The sequence below is a fragment of the Schistocerca americana genome, chromosome 8 (assembly GCF_021461395.2).
Source record: "Schistocerca americana isolate TAMUIC-IGC-003095 chromosome 8, iqSchAmer2.1, whole genome shotgun sequence".
In the NCBI taxonomy this organism is placed as follows: Eukaryota; Metazoa; Arthropoda; class Insecta; order Orthoptera; family Acrididae; genus Schistocerca; species Schistocerca americana.
In genome coordinates, this window is record NC_060126.1 from 145,810,872 (window position 1) to 145,835,090 (window position 24,219).

General features: G+C 41.1%; 1 protein-coding gene across 2 annotated transcripts in view; it reads left to right on the top strand.

The window, feature by feature from the left end:
- The window catches only part of LOC124545138 (aldo-keto reductase family 1 member B1-like), a 107,111-nt gene extending 90,501 nt beyond the window's left edge, over positions 1-16,610 (top strand). For both annotated transcript variants that reach the window (XM_047123963.1, XM_047123964.1), the window contains 2 exons: positions 4,159-4,307; positions 16,363-16,610. In XM_047123963.1, coding sequence (XP_046979919.1) covers positions 4,159-4,307; positions 16,363-16,405 — 192 coding nt within the window. In that variant the 3' untranslated portion in view covers positions 16,406-16,610. The remainder of the gene's footprint in view (positions 1-4,158; positions 4,308-16,362) is intronic.
- The last annotated feature ends 7,609 nt before the right edge of the window (positions 16,611-24,219 follow it).

Consider the following 24,219-nt stretch of genomic DNA (forward strand, 5'->3'; position numbering starts at 1 on the left):
GCTGTTTTACATATTATGACTATATGTTTATATATAAAAAAACACATGTGTAATGAAATTTACAAATAAATCCTGCACAAATAAATATTAAATTATTTTATGCTCAAAGATTAAAAGTACAAGAATGTACAAGCCAAAAATGGTACTCAAGTAAGTACTGGCACAGCTATCACACCCAACAGACAAGAATTAACTGGTGAAATTGTAAATGATGTTTTTCAGAAAATCATTAAGTTGTTCTCTGCAAATGGGCTCTCATTAAACTTTGACAAAACACAGTATATACATTTCCACACAATAAATGGAATGACACCATTAATAAATATAGACTTCGATCAGAAATTGTTAGCTAAGGTAGAATATTAGAAATTTATAGGTGTGTGCAATGATGAGGGGTTTAACTGGAACAAACACACTGAGGATCTGCTGAAACTTTTGAGTTCAGCTACTTATGCAATTAGGGTCACTGCAAATTTTGGCGATATACATCTCAATAAATTAGCTTACCATGCCTATTTTCATTCTCTGTTTTCTTATGGCATCATATTCTGGGGTAACTCATGACTGAGTAAAAGAGTGCTCATTGCACAAAAGCTTGTAATCAGAATAATTGCTGGAGCTCATCCAAGATCATCCTGCACACATTTATTTTAAGAGCTAGATATCTTCACTGTAGCGTCACAATATATATATTCACTTATGAAATTTGTTATTAACAGTCCAAACAAATTCAAAAGTAATAGCAGTGTACATGGCTACAACACTATGAGAAAGGATGATCTTCATTACTCAAGGTTAAATCTAACTTTGGCTCAGAAGGGGGTAAATTATGCTGCCACAAAAGTCTTTAGTCACTTACCTACTAGCATCAAAAGTCTGACAGATACCCATATTGCATTTAAAAGGAAATTAAAAGAATTTCTTAATGGCAACTCTTCTACTCATTGGATGAATTTTTTAATATAGTAAGTGGGTAATTTCCCCAACCCCTTCAAAAAAAAAAAAAAAAAAAATTATATTTTGTGTAATGTAATATCCTGTATAGACACCTTTTATTAACCTGGCACATTCCACATCATTACAAAGTGCCGTACTCATGATCTATGGAACAAGTACTAATCTAATCTAATCTCTAATCTACTACTATGTTATATGGACAAAATAAATGGTGATCATGCTAAACAGGCAACAAAGGCAGGGAGTTTGGGAGAGAGAGAGAAATCACTCAACAAAATGTGATTGGAGGACAGTTATAATATTTACATCAAGCACATTATTGTATGGTGAGAAAAACATTAACTGGCTGCTGCTGTGATCTGTGCTGTGAGTGTGAATGATGGAAGTGAATTTAATTCTTAAGGATTTAGTCAGGATTCTGTGACTGGTGTTCACTGATAGCCAGATGTCAGTATTTAATCATTATGGCGGTAAACAGTAACAAAACACTTAATAAAGAAATACACGATCACAACACTAGAGGTAGAGAGAGACCCCACATCATCTCTCATAGAACAACACTTTATGAGAAAAGCCCTCACTATGCAGGCATAAAACTACTGAATTGCTTCCATCCTAATATCTCCATATTGCCCATTACAAAACTAAAAATGAAATTAAAATTGTGGCTCCTAAACAATCCTGTATATTCAATAGATGAGTTTTTAGATTTAGTACACTCATAAGATGGAAGACCATCTATCTAAAAATATATGTAATCTCAGATCTTAGACTGTGTCACAAACTGTAAATATTTGAATGTCAGATAAGAATACTGTGTCACAAACTGTAGATTCCTTAATTTTAAGTATGGCAATAACAAATTTTTTTCATGTACAGTCCATATATGTAACTCTGTTCTCTCAACTAAATTTAGAAAAAGTTGTGTAGATAAAAGTGCCAGCCAATAGTATGTAACTCTAATAAGTAAGGCTCTGACTTATCCAGAAGACTGGAACAAGAAAACCTTTCTTTTTGTAATCAGTTGATGTTGGATCAAAATAAAATAAATAAATAAATAAAAGTTCCTCCATGGAAACATTACATTTAATATCAGAAGAATGCTGTTCATTCAGAGCATGTTCAGCAAACATGGAATTTTTCTTTTTCAGTCTCCAACTCTTTTCATGTTCAGTTAGCCTCATAGTTACAGAATTATTGAAAAGAAAGAACAAATTTCAGTTGTTTATTCCAGGCAAACTATGAAAAATAGAAACACATTAGATATGTCACTAGAAAGAAGGAGATTCAAAGTTTTACATTCACGCAGACTCTACTCCATGTACTCAACATGAACACCATTCATTGCCTGAGAAACATTGAAATTGCAGTCCATTTCATTCCACTCATGAATCAACAAGTTCCTGTTAACTAATCAACAGCTTCAACAATTCAATTTCTCAGTCCTTGAAGAGTAGCTGCCAAAGCTGGGATAGAGAAAAATCACTAGGTGTGAGGTCTGATGATCTGGGAGGCCAAAAGCAATGAACAAGATCTTGTTGTCCACCTCTTTCAATCTATGTTGCTACAAACAAACAACAACACAACTGTGTCGAAACTTTGAACCTTCCTCTAACAAGTGACATGTGCAATGTGTTTCTATCTTTTATAGCTTGTATGTAAGAAACAATTGACATCTGTTCTTTCTTTTTGAATCACCCTGTATAGCACTCCCTTGCTGAGCAACATATAATTTGCCACAAAAATTATAGCAAATTTTATAAATTCCAGTCTACTCTGAAGGTGTAATCTTGCTTTTACTGTTGAATGCTGGCAACAGTATTACTAATATAAAAAACTGATTATATTTCCTAGATTTTAGTTTGCTGGCAAGTATGTGTGAAGTCTCATTTACATTTAATATAGGGCCTTATTTGTTGTAAGAATGATTTAGTGCCTTCTGAAGAGTTCACAGAAGTACTATTATCTTCTCTCTCTTCCCTCTAACAAGTATGTTATCAATTGGGATAGGACTATAACCATTACTTTACACAATTTATTTGGTTATTTCTTTTAATTTAATCCTTAATGGCCAATTACAGTCCCATTATTCATCCTTGCTAAAGCAGCAGCAGCAACAGCCAGTTAATGTGTTTCTCACTCTAAGACAATATCCTTATCATAAATAGTATGAATGTTCCCCACTCACATTCCACTGACTCCCCCCCCCCCCCCCCCCCCTCTTCCCCAATCTATCAATCTATTTTTGTCTGCTCATCACATTCACCACTTATTTTGTGCATATAACATACCAGTCTGTGCCAGTACTCATATGTGTACTATTTTTGGCCTGTACATTATTATATTTTTTAATATTTGAGTATAAAATAATCTAAGAATTACTTTTTATAATTTATTTGCGAATTTCAGTCTGATAGAAGTTCATTTACCAATATAAAGTTACAAAAGGTCACATATCTTTGGAAAAAACAATCTTTGAACACTTATAAATGTTCACTGATAATTTATGGTTTACCCATTTAGCCTTGTCTTATGACGGCCCAGGAAGCTGGATGCTAGTTCACAACAAACTATAAAACAAATATTATTGTGGAACATTAATGGTGTGTATTTCAGTTTCTAACATGTCTGTGTTCCTCCAAGTACTGATAGACCATTCTGTAAAAGAAATATTAAAGCCTAAACAGCTAGTGTCATTTTACAGCTACAGCACACATATTGCTGACTAAGTGCACTGTGCCAAAATGTCTTCTAATTTTCTTCTGTTGTTTTCTGAGTGCCAAACATGAATTTCTCTTCAGTTATTTTCTCTTTGTTGTTTCTTTTAATACCATCAACTAATGTCTATGATTGGCATTTACATATTTATGCTAATCAAATCTGTAATGACATTATCAATATTTTACAAAGAAGTCAATGGAGATGAAATAAAAGGTGAACATATGAAGGGTAAGGATAAAGTGAACTTCACTAATGTGCTCTTTATTCGAGCTGTTATGGAATAAAAGTAGAAGGAAATCAGATGATAATGGTGTGAGAAATAACATACTGTGATCTTTTTTCATCTCTGGTGCATACGAGCTTCCAATAAGTATTTCTTGGTCTCTACAATAGGAGTAACGTAACACTAATTGAATTTAATACTAGTTCATAGTACCATAAAATAGGCTGGTAAATATTTAATTCTGTATTCTGTTGCAGTTTCAGCTAGGAACTGTACCAATTCCAAAGTCCTTCACCAAGAAGAGGATTGAGGAAAATATCCGTATCTTTGACTTTGAGCTCAGTAATGATGATGTAACAGACATCAGTAAACTGAACAAAAACTACAGGGTTTTCCCACATGCTCAGTAAGTCTGCCCCATGAATTCAGGTTAATTAGAAATGAACTATATGTCTATAATTACTGCATTCTGCACTTAGTGGAGAATGCTAACATTTTATTTCAAACAAGAAAATAATTTTTCTTAAGTGAAATCCAAGTGATTACATCTAGACTAAAATGTGGTGAACATTTGCATGTGTATAAGTCATTAATGGCTTTCAACAGGTTCAACTAACTGTTGATAACCCATCACATAAATTCCAGATAAGAAGAGATATTGACATTTGAGAAATTGGAACAGAATGTATAAAATTTTATTTTAAAGATTAGTTATTGAGTCATCAAGCTTCTGATTGAATTATTCCTCACAACTCACATTCTATTTCCTTGCAGTCTTATACTTTCATCTCCTTTGTCATTGATCACTGCAGCAGCATACCACTCACAGTTGCATATTACACTCCTCAGGATTTTGATTTTGAGCTGTTCTTGCATATAACAGCCTGCATGGCCAGTTAGTTTGCTTGGGGATGCAGTTCTGAATTAAGTAAACGCTGGGCATAAATCTATGTGAGACACTCTGGGGGTGACTTCAACTCTACTGAGGTTTTTCCAAGCGCCTAATAGGTGACACTGTGTAGATATTCAGGAGAACTGCAAATCAGACTGAGCCAAATAAGCAGTTGTGGATCAACTGAGGCAAAGTCATTTCCAAGTGAGCTTCATTTCCATAATCTGCCACCACCAAACCACTCCTTTTAATACATCCTCACGTAGTTTTTTCGAAATTTTCCCGAATTTCTCCACCCTTTAACGTGTTTTGGCGGCAACACAACCACCTAACCTTTGTGCACATCATTATCTACCTACACAAGTTCACCACAGGATCAACATAGCCCAGCCCTAACCAACCCTTTTTCGCCTTTTTTCACACCAGATCTCCATTTGCTTTCTAATTTTACCTTTATCTTTCCCCATATATTTTTTCATATTTATTTTCATTTTCATTTCAGCCTCGTGTTCCACTTTCCACCTTCTAGTACCATGTCACCCTCACAACACCTTCACAACGACCCCATTAAGTTTTATTTACATTCCCTCCGCAAACATGCCTTCGCCCTAGCCAGATTACACTCCCATATTTTATTTTCTCAGGCTTGTCTGACATTTGGCATCACCCCCAAAGGCCTCACACTTAAAGTTCCCATCTCTGGCTGCAACCCTTCTTTCCATCAGTCCCTATACCAGTTCCAAACCAAACAATCCATTGCCCTCACCCACCTAATCCTTCACCTACACATCCACTCAGCCAATCAACACGCCCATCAACTCCTATCCTTAATAAAAATCCTCAATCTTTCCTCTCCCACATCCACACCTGTTGTTCAGAGCATCCTCCTACAGGCCAACCGCAAATTAGAACAGCATGCCACCCTCCACCTTAAAAAACTATCCAATCTCCTGGTTTCCCACCTCCGGAAAGGCAACTCACTCACCCTTCACAACCTTTCCAGCAAACCTCAACCTCCTCTCATTGCACACAAACCCAGTCTCTCCCATCTACTCAATCTCCCACTTCCAGCTCCACTCCCTCCAAAACCTCAAAATTCCAATCAACGCAATCTGGAACCACAACACCCCAATTCAGTAGTTAACCTTTCCTCCAAACCTCTCTCCCAATCCGAAACCTCTGTCCTATCCAAAGGCCTCACCTTCAGCCCCACTCCCAGATTTAACCAAACAGCCCTCGTCAAAGATTTACTGTCCTACACCCGTACTCTCTGCTGGAAATATCACTTTGCCACGAAGAAAAATGATCCTAATCCTACTCCTAATGATCCAACTCCCCAAGACACAATCCAAATTGAACCATGCCTGGAACAGTTCCGTCCTCCGTCACAGCGGGACCCACCTCCTCTTCCTCAAAATCACCCTCTCCTAACCTTCCAGGAATTTCTGACTTCCAGCCTTGCCTCTCAATCCTTCTTAAAAAACCTTAATCCTACTCCCAACATCACCACTGCTGAAGCCCAGGCTATCCGTGATCTGAAGGCTGACCGATCCATCGTCATTCTTCCGGCGGACAAGGGTTCCACAACTGTGGTACTTGATCGTCGGGAGTATGTGGCTGAGGGACTGCGTCAGCTTTCAGACAACACTACTTACAAAGTTTGCCAAGGCAATCCCATTCCTGATGTCCAGGCGGAGCTTCAAGGAATCCTCAGAACCTTAGGCCCCCTACAAAACCTTTCACCCGACTCCATCAACCTCCTGACCCCACCAACACCCCGCACCCCTACCTTCTACCTTCTTCCCAAAATTCACAAACCCAATCATCCCGGCCGTCCCATTGTAGCTGGTTACCAAGCCCCCACCGAACGCATCTCTGCCTACGTAGATCAACACCTTCAACCCATTACATGCAGTCTCCCATCCTTCATCAAAGACACCAACCACTTTCTCAAACGCCTGGAATCCCTACCCAGTCTGTTACCCCCGGAAACCATCCTTGTAACCATTGATGCCACTTCCTTATACACAAATATTCCGCATGTCCAGGGCCTCGCTGCAATGGAGCACTTCCTTTCACGCCGATCACCTGCCGCCCTACCTAAAACCTCTTTCCTCATTACCTTAGCCAGCTTCATCCTGACCCACAACTTCTTCACTTTTGAAGGCCAGACATACCAACAATTAAAGGGAACAGCCATGGGTACCAGGATGGCCCCCTCATATGCCAACCTATTCATGGGTCGCTTAGAGGAAGCCTTCCTGGTTACCCAGGCCTGCCAACCCGAAGTTTGGTACAGATTTATTGATGACATTTTCGTGATCTGGACTCACAGTGAAGAAGAACTCCAGAATTTCCTCTCCAACCTTAACTCCTTTGGTTCCATCAGATTCACCTGGTCCTACTCCAAATCCCATGCCACTTTCCTTGACGTTGACCTCCACCTGTCCAATGGCCAGCTTCACACGTCCGTCCACATTAAACCCACCAACAAGCAACAGTACCTCCATTATGACAGCTGCCACCCATTCCACATCAAACGGTCCCTTCCCTACAGCCTAGGTCTTCGTGGCAAACGAATCTGCTCCAGTCCGGAATCCTTGAACCATTACACCAACAACCTGAAAACAGCTTTTGCATCCCGTAACTACCCTCCCGACCTGGTACAGAAGCAAATAACCAGAGCCACATCCTCATCTCCTCAAACCCGGAACCTTCCACAGAAGAACCCCAAAAGTGCCCCACTTGTGACAGGATACTTTCCGGGACTGGATCAGATTCTGAATGTGCTCTCCAGCAGGGATACGACTTCCTCAAATCCTGCCCTGAAATGAGATCCATCTTTCATGAAATCCTCCCCACTCCACCAAGAGTGTCTTTCCGCCGTCCACCTAACCGTCGCAACCTCTTAGTTCATCCCTATGAAATCCCCAAACCACCTTCCCTACCCTCTGGCTCCTACCCCTGTAACCGCCCCCGGTGTAAAACCTGTCCCATGCACCCTCCCACCACCACCTATTCCAGTCCTGTAACCCGGAAGGTGTACACGATCAAAGGCAGAGCCACGTGTGAAAGCACCCATGTGGTTTACCAACTGACCTGCCTACACTGTGAAGCGTTCTATGTGGGAATGACCAGCAACAAACTGTCCATTCGCATGAATGGACACAGGCAGACAGTGTTTGTTGGTAATGAGGATCACCCTGTGGCTAAACATGCCTTGGTGCACAGCCAGCACATCTTGGCACAGTGTTACACCGTCCGGGTTATCTGGATACTTCCCACTAACACCAACCTGTCAGAACTCCGGAGATGGGAACTTGCCCTTCAGCATATCCTTTCTTCTCGCTATCCGCCAGGCCTCAATCTCCGCTAATTTCTAATTTCAATTTGCCGCTGCTCATACCTCACCTGTCTTTCAACTTCATCTCTGCCTCTGTACATCCGCCCCGACTGACATCTCTGCCGAAACTCTTTGCCTTTACAAATGTCTGCTTGTGTCTGTGTATGTGTGGATGGATATGTGTGTGTGTGCGAGTGTATACCTGTCCTTTTTTCCCCCTAAGGTAAGTCTTTCCGCTCCCGGGATTGGAATGACTCCTTACCCTCTCCCTTAAAACCCATATCCTTTTGTCTTTCCTTCTCCTTCCCTCTTTCCTGACGAGGCAACCATAGGTTGTGAAAGCTAGAATTTTGTGTGTATGTTTGTGTTTGTTTGTGTGTCTATCGACCTGCCAGCGCTTTTGTTTGGTAAGTTTCATCATCTTTCTTTTTAGATATATTTTTCCCACGTGGAATGTTTCCCTCTATTATATATATATATATATATATATATATATATATATATATATATATATATATATATATATAATGGAAGGAAACATTCCACGTGGGAAAAATTATGTATAAAAAACAAAGATGAGGTGACTTACCGAACAAAAGCGCTGGCAGGTCGATAGACACACAAACAAACACAAGCATACACACAAAATTCAAGCTTTCGCAACAAACTGTTGCCTCATCAGGAAAGAGGGAAGGAGAGGGGAAGACGAAAGGAAGTGGGTTTTAAGGGAGAGGGTAAGGAGTCATTCCAATCCCGGGAGCGGAAAGACTTACCTTAGGGGGAAAAAAGGACAGGTATACACTCGCACACACGCACATATCCATCCACACATATCCATCCACATGTGTCTGTATGTGTGGATGGATATGTGCGTGTGTGCGAGTGTATACCTGTCCTTTTTTCCCCCTAAGGTAAGTCTTTCCGCTCCCGGGATTGGAATGACTCCTTACCCTCTCCCTTAAAACCCACTTCCTTTCGTCTTCCCCTCTCCTTCCCTCTTTCCTGATGAGGCAACAGTTTTTTGCGAAAGCTTGAATTTTGTGTGTATGTTTGTGTGTCTATCGACCTGCCAGCGCTTTTGTTCGGTAAGTCACCTCATCTTTGTTTTTTATATATATATATATATATATATATATATATATATATATCCTGAGGGACACAATTAGCCATAAAAGATGTATATCTGTAATGAATCATATAAACATAAATATGTAACTGATTCCTAAAGAAATTATAAATTGTTGTAGAAGGTGGGTTGCTAATATCCCACATGCCTGGATGTGCAAAAACAAATATGTCCTCTTGAAGGTCAAGGGTTTCAGTCCTGCATCTGGATACTGGCTAGCCTCTTTAGGAGCACTGCTGCCTACCCCACATGGAAAACAACTTAGAAAATGTAGACTAATAATCAGAAGTCAAATTTAAGTCCAGCCTAACAACTTAAATCATCATCTTTCTGATATGCCACACACTCATTTCCTCATATGCCCCCATGTTAAATTGTGATGGACATTCGAAAAATTGTGTGTACACCTACTTGTTTTCAACAAGATGCTCTTTGGAGATAAATTCTTATTACTTTGTGATTTTAATATTAGAATGGGGAAAGATGATCAGATGTGAGAGAATATCATAGACAAACAGGAAGTGGGAAACTGCTATGACAACAGATTGCTATTTTTGAGTGTGTGTAGAGTTTGAGCAGCTCTACACTAACAGTGATTCCATTTACCAGAATACTTCAAGACTACATGGATGCTGCAATGCTGCAGACACTGTCATTTTATTGGTTGTGCTATCATGTAAACAACACAGTAAGCTATGTCCTCAACACAAATACAGTAACAAACTTTGATGATTGTTGTACAGATTGCAAACTTCTTTTCAGTTGACTTAGGTTTACATTGACCAAATACCTTTTGACCATTTAATTAACATCTGTAGAAAGAAATATGACACATAACAGCTTTGAAATGCAATCATTGTGACAGAAATTCAGACCAATATTTGAGACAAGTTGACTCATCACCCAGTCATCACAAGAGAATTAAAGCTACAGTGGGTCACAATGCAAAACATCATTGAATAGCCACCAAGAAGAAACAATTCATTCCACAAAAAGAAAATGACAGGACTGGTTTGATAAAAATAATGAAGAAATTTTAAGCCTTATCACTGCCTATAAGTGATGTCTATCTGTACCTCACCCAAAATCCATCCTCTGAAGTTAAGAAGGAACATTTCCAAGACCTGATGAGCAAATGTCACACTGTAATAAGGGAAATTAAGGACAAGTGGTATCAGCAATGATCCAGGGAACTGATTACACATGTAACTCCTTCATTACTGTGTAAGGGCTCTACACAGCTTGAACATGTGACAGGGTCAGGAGTTAAGAGGGAACCTGCAAACCCAAGACAATGCAATCCTACTCACTGACAGCCAACTTATCTTGAGATAACTAAACTCTACTGAAATGTAGTGAAATGTAGCTCCTCCACTGTGGAGGCTTTCTTTGCAGCATACAATTCAAGTATAACATCCTTCACAACTTGAAACCAGGAAAGGCTTCAGGGACAGACATTCTTCTAGAATGTGTGCTGGATGTTCCCCTTGAGGGAAAGATTTTCCTCTCATATTCTTTTCAGTGGAAACTTTGAAAGTAGGAGCTGATATGATACATGAGGTGTTTTCTACATCTGGGGAAAACTATTGCGGAATAGTCTTGCTGTTCAGATATTTGGAGAATATCTGGTATGTAGGAGATATTTTGTGAATGACCTAATATCTTCATATTTTGACTATAATATGAAAAATTATGTACCCAGCACCATATGCACATGACTAGTTACTCCGTTTGATATATGAGGGAATAACACAACTCATACAGAATTGCTTTTATTTACTACCATTACAACCACTTATGTTTCTTGGATGGAAAACATTTTGGATGACTTGCTTCATGCTCAACAGTGTAAACAAGTAACTTTAACACTTTCAGACCTATAAAATTTTGACTGTCATTCCTTTCAGAATGAATATTATTTTTCATATGTAACCTCACATTCCTGAGCAACCAACAATACAAGTGTTGTCACTCATTTTACGTCATATGATAGCACTGTTCTAATCTATGACTGGCACCAGCACTTTCTCTGCCTACCAATAAACAATTTTCCTTAAAAAAAAAATTCTACTACATGTTATGGCTATTTCTTGTTTTCTGCTTTTTCTAATAGCCTTACAAATGGAAAACTAGATTTTCTTTCTATTTTATGAACAACTTGAAAGAATTTGACACATGTCATACTTATATAAAAATCACATTGCACTGGTATATGATTGACATTAAGTAATGCAATATGTTTTCTGAAATCAGGTTGGCTTTATTCAGGATTCTAATACACCATATTATTCTCCCTTCTTTTGTCTACAAAACCCTATTTCTCAATGTAATCGCTGTTCAAAGCAGCAGTATTATGTTGTCTAACTGTGAGGGCCTGCATGCCCCCACAGTACCACTCTATTGGTTAACATTGGAGTCAACATTTTGCTGCATCAGTAAGCTCCCCATCATCCATGCACTGTTTCCTATGGAGTGCATCCTTTACTGGATACAGAAGTCAGAAGGTGTGAGATGCAGGCTGTAGAGTCGATGAGGAGGTTCCGGAAGAGGTTCGAGTCCTCCCTCGGGCCTGGGTGTGTGTGATTGTCCTTAGGATAGTTTAGGTTAAGTAGTGTGTAAGCTTAGGGACTGATGACCTTAGCAGTTAAGTCCCATAAGATTTCACACACAGTTGAACATTTGAACAGTTGATGAGGAAGAACAGTCCATTGAAGTTTGTAAGCTCCTCTTGGGTGGACAGACTTGTGTGAGGACTCACATTGTCATAGAAAAGGAGAAGTTTGTTTTGTGGTGATGAACACTCTGAAGTTGTTTCTTCAGTTTCCTGAGGGTAGCACAGTACATTTCAGAGGTGATCATTGCACCATGAAGGAGGACATCAAACAGAATAATACCTTTATGTTTTCAGAAGACTATCAACATGAGTTTACTAGCTAAGAGTGTGGCTTTGAACTTTTTCTTCAGGGGAGAGGTGGTGTGTCACCACTTCATAGATTGCCATTTTGTTTCTACACTACTGGCCACTAAAATTGCTACACCATGAAGAAATGCAGATGATAAATGGGTATTCATTGGACAAATATATTATACTAGAACTGACATGTGGCCACATTTTCATGCAGTTTGGGTGCATAGATCCTGAGACATCAGTACCCAGAACAACAACCTCTGGCCATAATAATGGCCTTGATACGCCTGCACATTGAGTCAAACAGAGCTTGGATGGTGTGTACAGGTACAGCTGTCCATGCAGCTTCAACATGATACCACAGTTCATCAAGAGTAGTGACTGGCGTATTGTGATGAGCCAGTTGCTCAGCCACCATTGACCAGGCGTTTTCAATTGGTGAGAGTCTGGAGAATGTGCTGGCCAGGGCAGCAGTCGAACATTTTCTGTATCCATACAGGACTTGCAACATGCAGTCATATATTATCCTGCTGAAATGTAGGGTTTCGCAGGGATCGAATGAAGGGTAGAGCCACGGGTTGTAACACATCTGAAATGTAACGTCCACTGTTCAAAGTGCCATCAATGAGAACAAGAAGTGACCAAGACGTGTAACCAATGGCATCCCATACCATCACACGCTTCCAATGTGCGTTCACCGCAGATGTCGCCAAACACGTATGCGACCATCACGATGCTGTAAACAGAACCTGGATTCATCCGAAAAAATGATGTTTTCCCATTCGTGCACCCAGGTTTGTTGTCGAGTACACCATCGCAGGCACTCCTGTCTGTGATGCAGCATCAAGGGTAACCACAGCCACGGTCTCCGAGCTGATAGTCCATGCTGCTGCAAACATCGTGAAACTGTTCGTGCAGATGGTTGTTGTCCTGCAAACGTCCTATCTGTTAACTCAGGGATCGAGACGTGGCTGCACGATCCGTTACAGCCATGCGGATAAGATGCCTGTCATCTGGACTGCTAGTGATACGAGGCTGTTGGGATCCAGAACGGCATTCCGTATTACCCTTCTGAACCCACCGATTCCATATTCTGCTAACAGTGATTGGATCTCGACCAATGCTAGCAGCATTGTTAGTATACGATAAACTGCAATCGCGATAGGCCACAATCCAACCTTTATGAAAGTCGGAAACACGATCGTATGCATTTCTCCTCCTTACACGAGGCATCACAACAATGTTTCACCAGGCAACACCGGTCAACTGCTGTTTGTGTGTGAGAAATCGGTTGGAAACTTTCCCCATGTCAACAAGTTGTAGGTGTTGCCACCGGCGCCAACCATGCACGAAAGCTCTGAAAAGCTAATCATTTGCATATCACAGCATCTTCTTCCTGTTGGCTAAATTTCTGCACCTGTAGCACGGCATCTTCGTGGTGTAGCAACTTAAATGGCCAGTAGTGTAGTTTGAACTGATGAATCCATGTCTCATTGCCTATGATGATGTTTACAACAAATTGTCATGATCAGCCTTGTACTGCATAAGCAATTTGGCACAGACAGTCCTTTGTTGCTCTTTATGGTCTTCTGATAGGCAGCGAGGAACCCAGTGAGTACTTCAGCTGGTGGATGAGAGTGTCAGCACTACTAACAGAGATGTCCTCTTACGCAACGAGATGCTTCATTGTGATCTGTCAATCAAATGAAAATGCCCAGTTAGTTTGCTTGGGGATGCATTCTAAAGTGCAGGACTCACAGCTGAGTGCCCTCAACCAGGATATGGGAGATCAGACAGGTTTGCAAGACATTTCTGCAATAATGAAAGACACCTTGCTAAATGACTCACCATGCTTCTTCTAACTGCCAGGTTTCCATAGGTGTTCTACAAGCATCTATAAATATCTTTGATGCTCTGGTTTTCTGCCAAAAGAAATTCAGTGACAGCTATCTGCTTGGAATGCAGAATGCTTCATGAAGTTCTGCCACCTATCAGGGGATGAAGGAGGGATATTCTGTGATGTACCACAGCAAATTCTGCATTTTTTCAACCAAAGTCAGCTGCAGAAAAAAGTGATGAATTGCTTACTGAATGTCCCTCAAGCTTGACTGATTGGTGTGTGACAGCATGGTTTGGAGTGGGTGAAAGATTTTATGCCAAATATGGATGTGAGAGCAGGAGAAAAAGGCAGCCCATGAATAAAATGCCATTTATTGTTTATTATTTATGAGAATTTAGTCTTCTTGGCCGAATAAAATACCATTTATTGTTTATTATTTATGACCATTCAGTCTTTTTGGACATGGATCTTGATCCCTGGAACCCTGGTGAGTGTGGCAAATATACTGTTGCATCATATTCTGGCTGTGTGTCCTCACAGTGCATACTAAGCATCTGCTGACGCTGTGTCAGGTCCCACTGTCACGTAACTGAGCCTGTTGCAGACCTGGTTGAGGGGTTTGCCATGGTCCTGCGGCATGTGATGAAGTGACTGTAGTGTCAGCCAGTGCCCCAACCTACACACCAGTGGATGGACAGCTAAAGTTGTCTGTGTCAAACCCCAGGGGCAGATGACACTATGGAGGTGCCTAGTTCAAGCCCCTGAATATGGGAAGGCAGCTGGATCCCAGCTGAGTAGACTCATGATGGCAACAGAGCGCAGGGCTGCCAAGAGCCTGAGCAATCGGGCAGCAGTCAAGGGTTCATGGCCTAGTAACATTGTTGGTGACTGTGTCACAGGTACATCTTTGTCTTCATGGCAAGCTGGGCATCATAACAAAGCTTAGTTATGCAATGACTATTAACTGTCAGGAGGCTGATTATGGGGAAGAGGTAGCACTACCACACTCTTGCATCATATAGAAACTTCTTGAAGGGTGATCAGTGTCTAAGGATTGGGTCATTTTCTTGCAGAAGTAGGCCAGAGCATGAAAGTGGCTTGCTGCTGAGGATGCTCTGCTGGCAGTCAGTGCCTGGGATGTGGTGCACTGGCTACAGACACTGTCTGATTCATTACAGGTGTGCAAAATGCAATCTTTCCAGCTGATCATGTGGAACTGGTTTTAGAATCTGCCTAACACAAAGTCATGTATCCTCTTGTATCAGTAAAAAGTTTACCATCACTTGGGAACCAACAAGTAGAAACTGAAGCCTACTAGTGTTTTATTTACCCATAGATAAACAGATAAAAAAACTGATTACGTGGCTGACTATGCATATCTCTTTAGATCATTATAATGTACACTACTATTCATATACAATAGCCAAGAATTGTTAAAAAGCTGAACAACTGTTCTTCTGTAATAACATATTAGTAGCTTTTATTGGGAATTTAGAAATCTCCCACATACAGATACACATTTGAATAGCTATCCTGTGTCTCAAGAAGCCATTAGAGTAAATCCTATTACTATTTCTAAATCTGCAGTCCTTTACGTTCTCATAAATGTTACATTAATTCTTCAATCATTTTTCCAGAATATTATTCTCTATGATAGTGAAGAATAAGAGCATGCCAAGTAAAATAACTATTTTATTTGCCTATTAATACACTGAAAAATATTTTTTTTATATTATTGCCAACTAGTTATATATATACATTTACTCCAATTATTTATCAGTAACACAGAAATTTCTGTGCATATTTTTTAAAACAGATAATTATCTTCACAAACAAAAGAAATGCCCTACATATTGTAGTCTACAGAACACCACGCATGACTTGAGATTTCCCTTTCATACTCTCTTGTATATCTATTGCTACAATCATATTGTCTCTCTTTTTTTCTGGGAGGTGTATCTTATAACACTGTTTACTGCTTCAGTTTGTAACAACTTTTAGACACTAATCTTCCTTTCATTTGTTAATCTGCTGTTATTGTGTCAGCTTTTTACATTAATATACTATCAGCAAGGCATTACTGTAAAAATTTAGTTTTACCATATGATTCCATGCTGACCCCTCTACATTAGTGCAACTGGATTATGATGATGTACACTAAGCAATAAGTGGTTATTAACTCATGACAATTTCTTAATTACATTAATGTACTATCAGCAAGGCATTACTGTAAAAATTTAGTTTTACCATATGATTCCATGCTCACCCCTCTGCATTAGTGCAACTGGATTATGATGATGTACACTAAGCAGTAAGTGGTTATTAACTCGTGACAATTTCTTTCTCCTGCAGGGCAAAACATTCAAAATATTATCCTTTCCATGATGAATTCTGATGGAGAAGAAAGAGCTAATAAAATAATGAAGAAAGTATCAACTCTCCATTTCAAACAAATTCTACAGCATTACAGACTTATTTTTTTTGTCTTCATTTACCAGGCCCCTTATGCTGCCTAACTGTGATATTTCTATAAATACTTTTTTTCATATATTATGTGAATATTTGTTAGTGTGTCAATGATCAATTCCACATATGTAAGGAGTCTTCTATGGTATTTTGTAATAAAGATTATAATGTGGTTATATTTACCTCTTTAGTGAGACAATGAAAAACTTCTGGTTACACAAGATGGAATGAGCAAAGACAACCCATCATCATGCAGAGCAGATGTTGAGTGGTGGCTAGGAAGACACATATGAGCGTATGCCTGCCTTCTCCCCCTCCCTCCCCCCCCCCCCCCCTCCCTGCCACACCTACACACACATACTCTCACACCCTCACACAGAATGAAACTAATTCATTGTCATTTTGTAAGTATGACACTGAGAAATTTTCAGCACTATGGAAGAACCAAATGCAATGAACTGAGTGACAATAATATGAAAGCTAAACTAATAAAAAGGAGTGAATGAATTTACAGAGCAGTAAACCAATTATATACTATAAATAAATATCTAACGAAATCACCTTATGGTTTAGTAAGACTAGGGCCTATCTGCAAATCATTTCACGAAATCAAAAATAAGAATGTGCTTCTAAGGAATGATAGTTCTCATGTGACACATTTTGAGTCTAAAATTTAGCTGTGTGTGCTGCTTTTGGGTGAGAATTGAAGTTAGCCACTCAAGTAAACTTGTCATCAATCCAGAGACTGGTTTGAACATCATGTGCAGTACTTTACTAGGCATGGTCCAGCTGTAAATGATAAGTTGTTGCCTTCCTCTGATCTTTGAACAGACATACCTAGACAACCATAGTGTACTTACAGTTTAATGTTGACTCTGTAATACAGTACAACTTGTCATGTTTCACATTAATACATATTGAAAGAGGTGAAAGAAGGGATAAGTGAGAGACAAAACTTAAGTCTGGATCAAACCTGATATCTTTAGATCCACAGTCTGACATTTTACCACTTAGCCACTAAGCTCCTGCAACTAAAAAACAAAATTCCAGACATGTTCAGTGGGTGGCATGCCAGACTTTTGTTTGGCAACAGAAGAACAGTGTGCAATGATTTTCACTCTGGATGCGTTAGTTATGGATATTCTCATATAAAATGGATGAATCACAACACAAAGGGCTCAGTGTGCAGTTCTTTTTACATAGCAGCTAAAAGTTCAGAAAAGTACACCAGATGTGGATACTGCCTTGCCTATATACCTGCTAGTATTCATAAAATCGAAGTTTTGAAAATGTCCCTACCTCTTAGCAGTCAAAGTTATTCTGATTACATGTTCACTGTGGAATAAGACTGTAACAGTTTTGTCAGTCCCGATTCATTCAATTTTGAGCAAAAGTGAAGGAAGATTATTCACTATCAACCTTTTTTGATAAGTACTAAATTAAATGTGTGATAAAGTTGTGCAATTTTACCAACAGAGCTTTATCTCATGGGAGAGCTATAACTTCTCCTTATACAATGTATATCTTTAACACCAAGCTTTTAACTCCAATGTCTAGGATTTAGGTAGAACAATGTCATAATACCAAAACTGTTATTTAAATAGCCTCAAGTATCATACACTCTCTTATGAAACATTTTGCCGTATGTCTAAGATCAAGGATTTACTTTTTGTAGCTTGCAATAAGTTTTTCATGAAGGAATGGCCATATAAAAACTAAATGAGCTAATTTTGTCAATCTCAGACAAGCAGGGAAATAATTCACAAAATCTGAGTTTACAACTCAAAGGAGCCTTTAAACAGACTTTAAACTCGTTCTTCTTCATGTTACTGAAAATGATATTGTGGTAATGCTGGTAGCACTTTAAGTGTTTCACTACACAAGGCATATCACAAATGAAAGAATATCCAAAACTGTCTGAAAACTGAATGGGATAGTCCATGTGGGTGACCGGAACTGGCACAAAGCAGTCTAATGTACATGTTGTTTATGTGCATTGCTGCATCTGGAACTAATAGTCTTCAGAGATTGGAAGACAAATCTTCAAAGTAACTCAGTAAAGTTAAAGAGCATGCAGTGGATGAGCCTAAACCACTGAACTGTGAGTGGTCTTGCTCAGGAAGCTATGATGCTTGCAGGCTATCTGCCTTATGCACAAAGCTGACTCAGCAGAAAGCACTGGTGCAAAAACAAAAGGTCTGGTTCACAAATGAAAAGAGGAGCACTTTTGCACATGCTACATTGACTGTTGACACTGAAGAATGCTTCCCTCACACACTGACAGCACTTATGGATGAAAGACATGGTAGGAAGATTACAGTAGTGGGGGGGGGGGGGGGGGAGATACTCCTGTAAGGAGAGCCTACTACGACATGAGTTCTTTGGGGAACATCTAGGTGCAACTATGAGGGGAGTATTATCTGGTAGGACAGACTGTAGGATTCATGAAATTTTAGGTATGTAGGTAGGCGCCACATAGTTGCCATTGCTGCAACAGTAGGATGTTGAGATAACAATGCTGAATGCTGCTGCATGGCATCAAAAACTAGTCTGAATGCTGTGGTAGTGAGCATTGTTAATGGTGCCAGCATTCAGAGACATTTTCTGAATGGTGGGAGATAGGCAATGGTCAAGGTCTGTGGCACCTGATAGCCACCATGTTGAAAGCATGGCATGGCTACATGGCTTGCAGTGGGGGAAAGCAGCTGGCCATTAATGACAGGCAGGGGTGTGTGCAATGGAGCATATGACAGTGAATGGCAGCTAATGTGGCCTCCAGATTGGTGGTGTGTGATGGAGGGTGGTTTGGGCAGCATGCTGTGAGTGCTGGTATGTGGCAGCAATGGGTGGCCTGCTGGATGGTGCACTGGACTGTGTGACTGAAGGCATGCCTGGTGAGTTATGATGTGGCTGGGGTGGCAACTTGGGAAAGAAGTTGCTGCTTGGCACAGTGATGGTTACAGAGGAGGCGTCAGGTAGCACGAAGAGCTGTGACCTAGCAGTCTCACTGAGCGTGAGGTGGGGATGGGCACTTGGGCGGGTGGGACATGGATAGAGACACAATGTGCAGCCAGGTAGCATAAGATAGAGCATTCAGACTTTGCAGGAGCCAGAGAGTGGTGCTGCTGTTGTTGCTGCAGTCTGTCAGATGCCCTAGAGAGATGCTGATGTGGCAATGACTTCTGGGTGCTGAAGCTGTGTTAGGCATTGTAGCAGAGGCTGCTGGAGCAGCAAAGCTTTTGACTCCATTAGGTGGCACTGGCAAGGTGTCAGGCTTGGCACTGCATATTGCATGCTTGGTGTCAGGCTGCGCATGCTGAGAAGGTGTAGTGAAAGGGAAAGCAAAGGGCTGCACCTGTGTCTCAGGTGCTGTCTAGTGGTTTACCAATGCTGGTGGGAGTGGCATTAGATGTGGCACCAGTTGTGTTGGGGCAACAATGGCGGCAGGGTCAGTGGTAGTATCAGTGGTGTTAGCATTGGGCAGGGAAACCTCAACTGTTTGTGGCATACAGATATTGTCAAGGGTGAGCAAATACACTGGCTTTAACCTATTGATGGACATTACATAATGTGTGCTGTTGAGATGCACAGAAAAGTTTTGTGCTTCCATTGTAAAGCAATCTGAGGATTGAATATTGTGGGTGGAGTTGGGGCTGGCAAATATGATGTGCAACATCATATGAGTGCATGATGCAAAATCACACTGCCCAAAAGTCTTGCATTTGTCATGGTGCCATGGAGGCATTGGTTGTAGCTGGTCCATACAATCTCCATGCTTCTGCTTTTAATCTGGGACACAGGTAGTAGTGGGGAAAGGCTACAGCTTGATAATGTTGCCTGGTGGGAAATGGTCTTGCCCATATACCCGGTCAGTGGTAAATGCCACCAAGTCAACATTTTCAGTCACCTGCAAAGCTAACAGGACCAATAGCAGGATGACAGACCATTTTGTGTTGCAGCAGGTAAGGGCAGATTTTAATGTGCTGTGGAAATGACCCACCATGCCATTGGCTGTATGGTGCTAGTTGGTAGTAAAATGAATGAGGGTGCCACAAGTCTCAGACAGAATTCTGAATAAACAGAAAGGAAAGTGAACTGGCACCAATTTTAGTGTGCAGTTAAAGAATTCAGGTGTGGGCCGAAGTGTGACAGTCCCATTGGCTGCTCAGCCAGAAGAAACGTTCCTGGATGAAAGCAGGTATGAGATGTATCAGGCTGGGCAGGCAGTCAAAAACCGGTTTGCGGAAAGTGGGCAGAGGGTAGGAGTGGACACGGTCTTACGAGCCATCTGGTGTCAGCGAGGTCAGCAAAGATATCGCACCAAATGTATGGGTTTGTGCCAGTGCCCTGGTGGAGCTGGAGGACAGGGCTGGAAATGATCCTAAAATAACTGAACTAGTGTGGGTTCAGTGGGCTGAGCTTTTGTGAGGGCCTCATAACCTAACAGAGGGCTGAGGGTGCAGGAGCGGCTGAGGCAAGTAGCATCTATGTTATTGACACATATTGCTAGAAAATTAAGCTACATACTCCTTCTGACAGAGCTATCAGGGCAATATTTGTGCAGTGTCTTTCAGATAAAACCATGTCAGAAGAGGCACTGGTCAGTAAAGATGGTGAAAGGGCATCCCTGAATAGGAGATAAAATCTGCACTGAAGAAACTCTTTATGAGCTTGAGACCAACAAAATGGGTGTGAGGACTGTAGGTAGTGATGACAGGGCCGTTTGAGTAGTGAGGAGGGTGAGGGGGTGGGGGGTGGGGTGGGGGGGATAGACGAGTGCAGATGTTTGTACAGGAGCATGGAAAGTTTTGAGTTGGTCTCAATGAGATAAGAAATCGGCGATGTGGGGTTATGGTTGTCAAGTGTGAACAAGTGCTAGGAAATTTCTGAACAACAGGGGACATCTAATGCCACTTACCAACTGCATCTGGGTGCCATGAGCATGTCAACCTGCTGTTGGTGGTCTCACTGCTAAAGCACTCATGATACAAATACATTGCTTGGGATCACATGGATTCTCCCGCTCACTGGTCGGGGGGGGGGGGGGGGGGAGTAAAGTGCGTGTGCAGGTATGTACAACGACATTAACCTAGGGGTGGGGGAAAGTCACGTAAGCCATGTGTGTAGTGACCTTGGGCCACATGGGGCTAGGTGGGTGCAGAAGGGCAGGGTTGCAAATGGGTGAGGGTGATGCTTAAATTTTACCAGGTCGCTTCTCAAACATGCCATGATTTGCACTGGGTCTGCCGTTTCACCCTGAGATGCAGGCTGTGGGGGTACCAATGGTGATTGTGCTTCAAGGCAGCTGGAATATTTGTTGCCACAGTGGTGGAAGGGGGCTGAAGAGGGGAGAGGGGCAGTTAAGGGGAACACATGATGGCATCAGCCAGTGGAGGAGTCAAGGAACTCAAATTGTCGATCTGCTGTAATGATGATGGCATCAGTGTCTGAATGGACTTGCATGGGGAGAACTGTAAAGATCGTGGCAGGCAAGTGAGAATTCCAGTTGTGGAATAAAAGCTATTCCAGCAAGACTTGAGGGTTGTCTAAGGCAAGAAGATGTTGCAGGAGCTGGTGGGCCTCATGTCGGAACACTGCACTGAAAAACATAATGTCCAGGAGTGCTGAGCTTTCAATGACATCATTTGGATGATTAGCTGCTCTTTCAATTTACAGTAGCTGTTGGACTGCTGAAAGATGATGATAATCTCATGAGCCTCTGCTCTGAGAGCAGGGTCAAGTTTAGTAATGGTAAGGACGAACTTTGTTTTGCCATTCCTAATTTCAGACCTGGTGGAGATCTCCTTGGCAGAAGAAAACCATAGGCATGGGTCAGTGGCTGTCAGATTTGTGCAGGTAGGAGGAAGATCTGTTTGACTGATAGTCAGTGATGGAATCTGCACCTGAGATGTATCAGTGCTTATGAGCTGTGCAAACTGGTTGAGGAACTGATTCAAACTGGTCGCTTGTGGCAGTGAGATGGATGGACTGGGTGCTGGGGTCTGCTCAGATGAAACATTCTCCACAGCAAATGATATTTTCAGGGTCTGCCAGGGTCTGCTCGGTGGGACTGCTTCCCGATGTACGCTGCATCTTGGGCATGAATGCAGGATGAATTCGACTGGGGGGGGGGGGGGAGAGAGAGAGAGAGAGAGAGAGAGAGAGAGAGAGAGAGAGAGAGAGAGAGAGAGAGACTGTACTCATGGCCTGGGCAGAAACAGTGACTAAACACTATGCGGAGCTCGTGAATAAATACAGAAGCATATGAAAGGTAGCTTAACAGGGAAAGCATGCTGCATAGAAGGGTGTTTGAAGCCTGGGTCACCAGTGTGGGATTGCTGGTAGTGCTGGAAGTGTTTCACTGTACAATTACAATGTACATCACAGATATTGAGCAAGGGAAATTAAGGGGAGCAAAAGGAGGAAGTGAGAGGCAAAATGGAACATTGGTTCCAGTGAGGTAATGAAAAGTTGAAGGGAAGAATATTCAGCCACACAAGCTATTTATTAGGATAGACAGATTATTACACAATATTTAACAAAAACATAAGGGGAGAAATATGATCTGTACACAAATTTGGTGCCCCAATTTGCACAGTCAAAGTTCTTCATTCATCAGTACCGGCACAGAAACAAACACACATTGATATAGTAAGTGGGAGCTTTCTCTAAGATTTGAAAGTTCAACATAAACACTAAACTTGCAGATGCCACAGGAAATGATGAATAAAAATAAAAGAGACACAGTGACTAGGTATCATTACAAGTGAAGCAATATTCATAATTGTGTAAGAATTGAGTGGGACTATCCATGTGGATGCTCAGCATTGGCACAATGCAATACAATGTACAGGGCATTTACTGCAATTCTCCACATGGAGCTAATGGCCTCCAGAAATTGGAAGGCAAATCTCCAAACCGACTCAGGAAAGTTATAAGTATGCTATGCACAAGCCATAAACAGCTGGATTGAGACTGGTGCCACCCTGAAAGCTCACAAGCTATCTGCCGTAAACAATGATAAAGAGCGTCCCACCAGATTTGTCCTCAGTCATCATGTGGGCCTCAGGTCCTCATTGAAAACACAGGTTCATAACTGAAAGTGCTTGTTTGCAAATGAAAGCACATCTTCACAAGCAAAAGCTCTGGTTCACAAACAAAAAGAGGAGTATCAAACTGATGCTGCATTGACTGTTCAGCACTAGTGCATGCTGAAGAATGCTTGTCTCTCCAGGTTGAAGCCACAATAGGCAGACTGTGATAGTTGGGGGAAAGACATACCTTGTCACTGTGTCCACTATAGCATGGGTGCTTTGGAGAACATTAGGTGCAACTGTGAGGTTAGTGTCATCTTTTGGGTAGACTGCAGGACTCACGCCACAATATCACCTTAATAAAATGCATTCTCTGTGAAGTAGATAATGTTTAATTGTGGCTGCCCTATGCAGTTTTCAATATCCTTCTAATACAAAGAGATAAGACTGGCACTTCATAATAGGTTGTAATATACACTCTGCAGAATATTTTCTTTTGGTAAACATTGACATCACTGTAATAAGAGCAGCCCTGTTCTACTGCATACTTATAGAAGTTGTTTGTGATGCTTGCCACACATTCAGTCAGATGCCATAACTGCTGTAAGTGGAAACAATGGGTGCAACAATGAGACAAGAGGTTCCTGCTGTAAAGTATGCACTGAGATTGTCAATCAATACTTTTAACAGTTGCTATGAACTTCAGCTG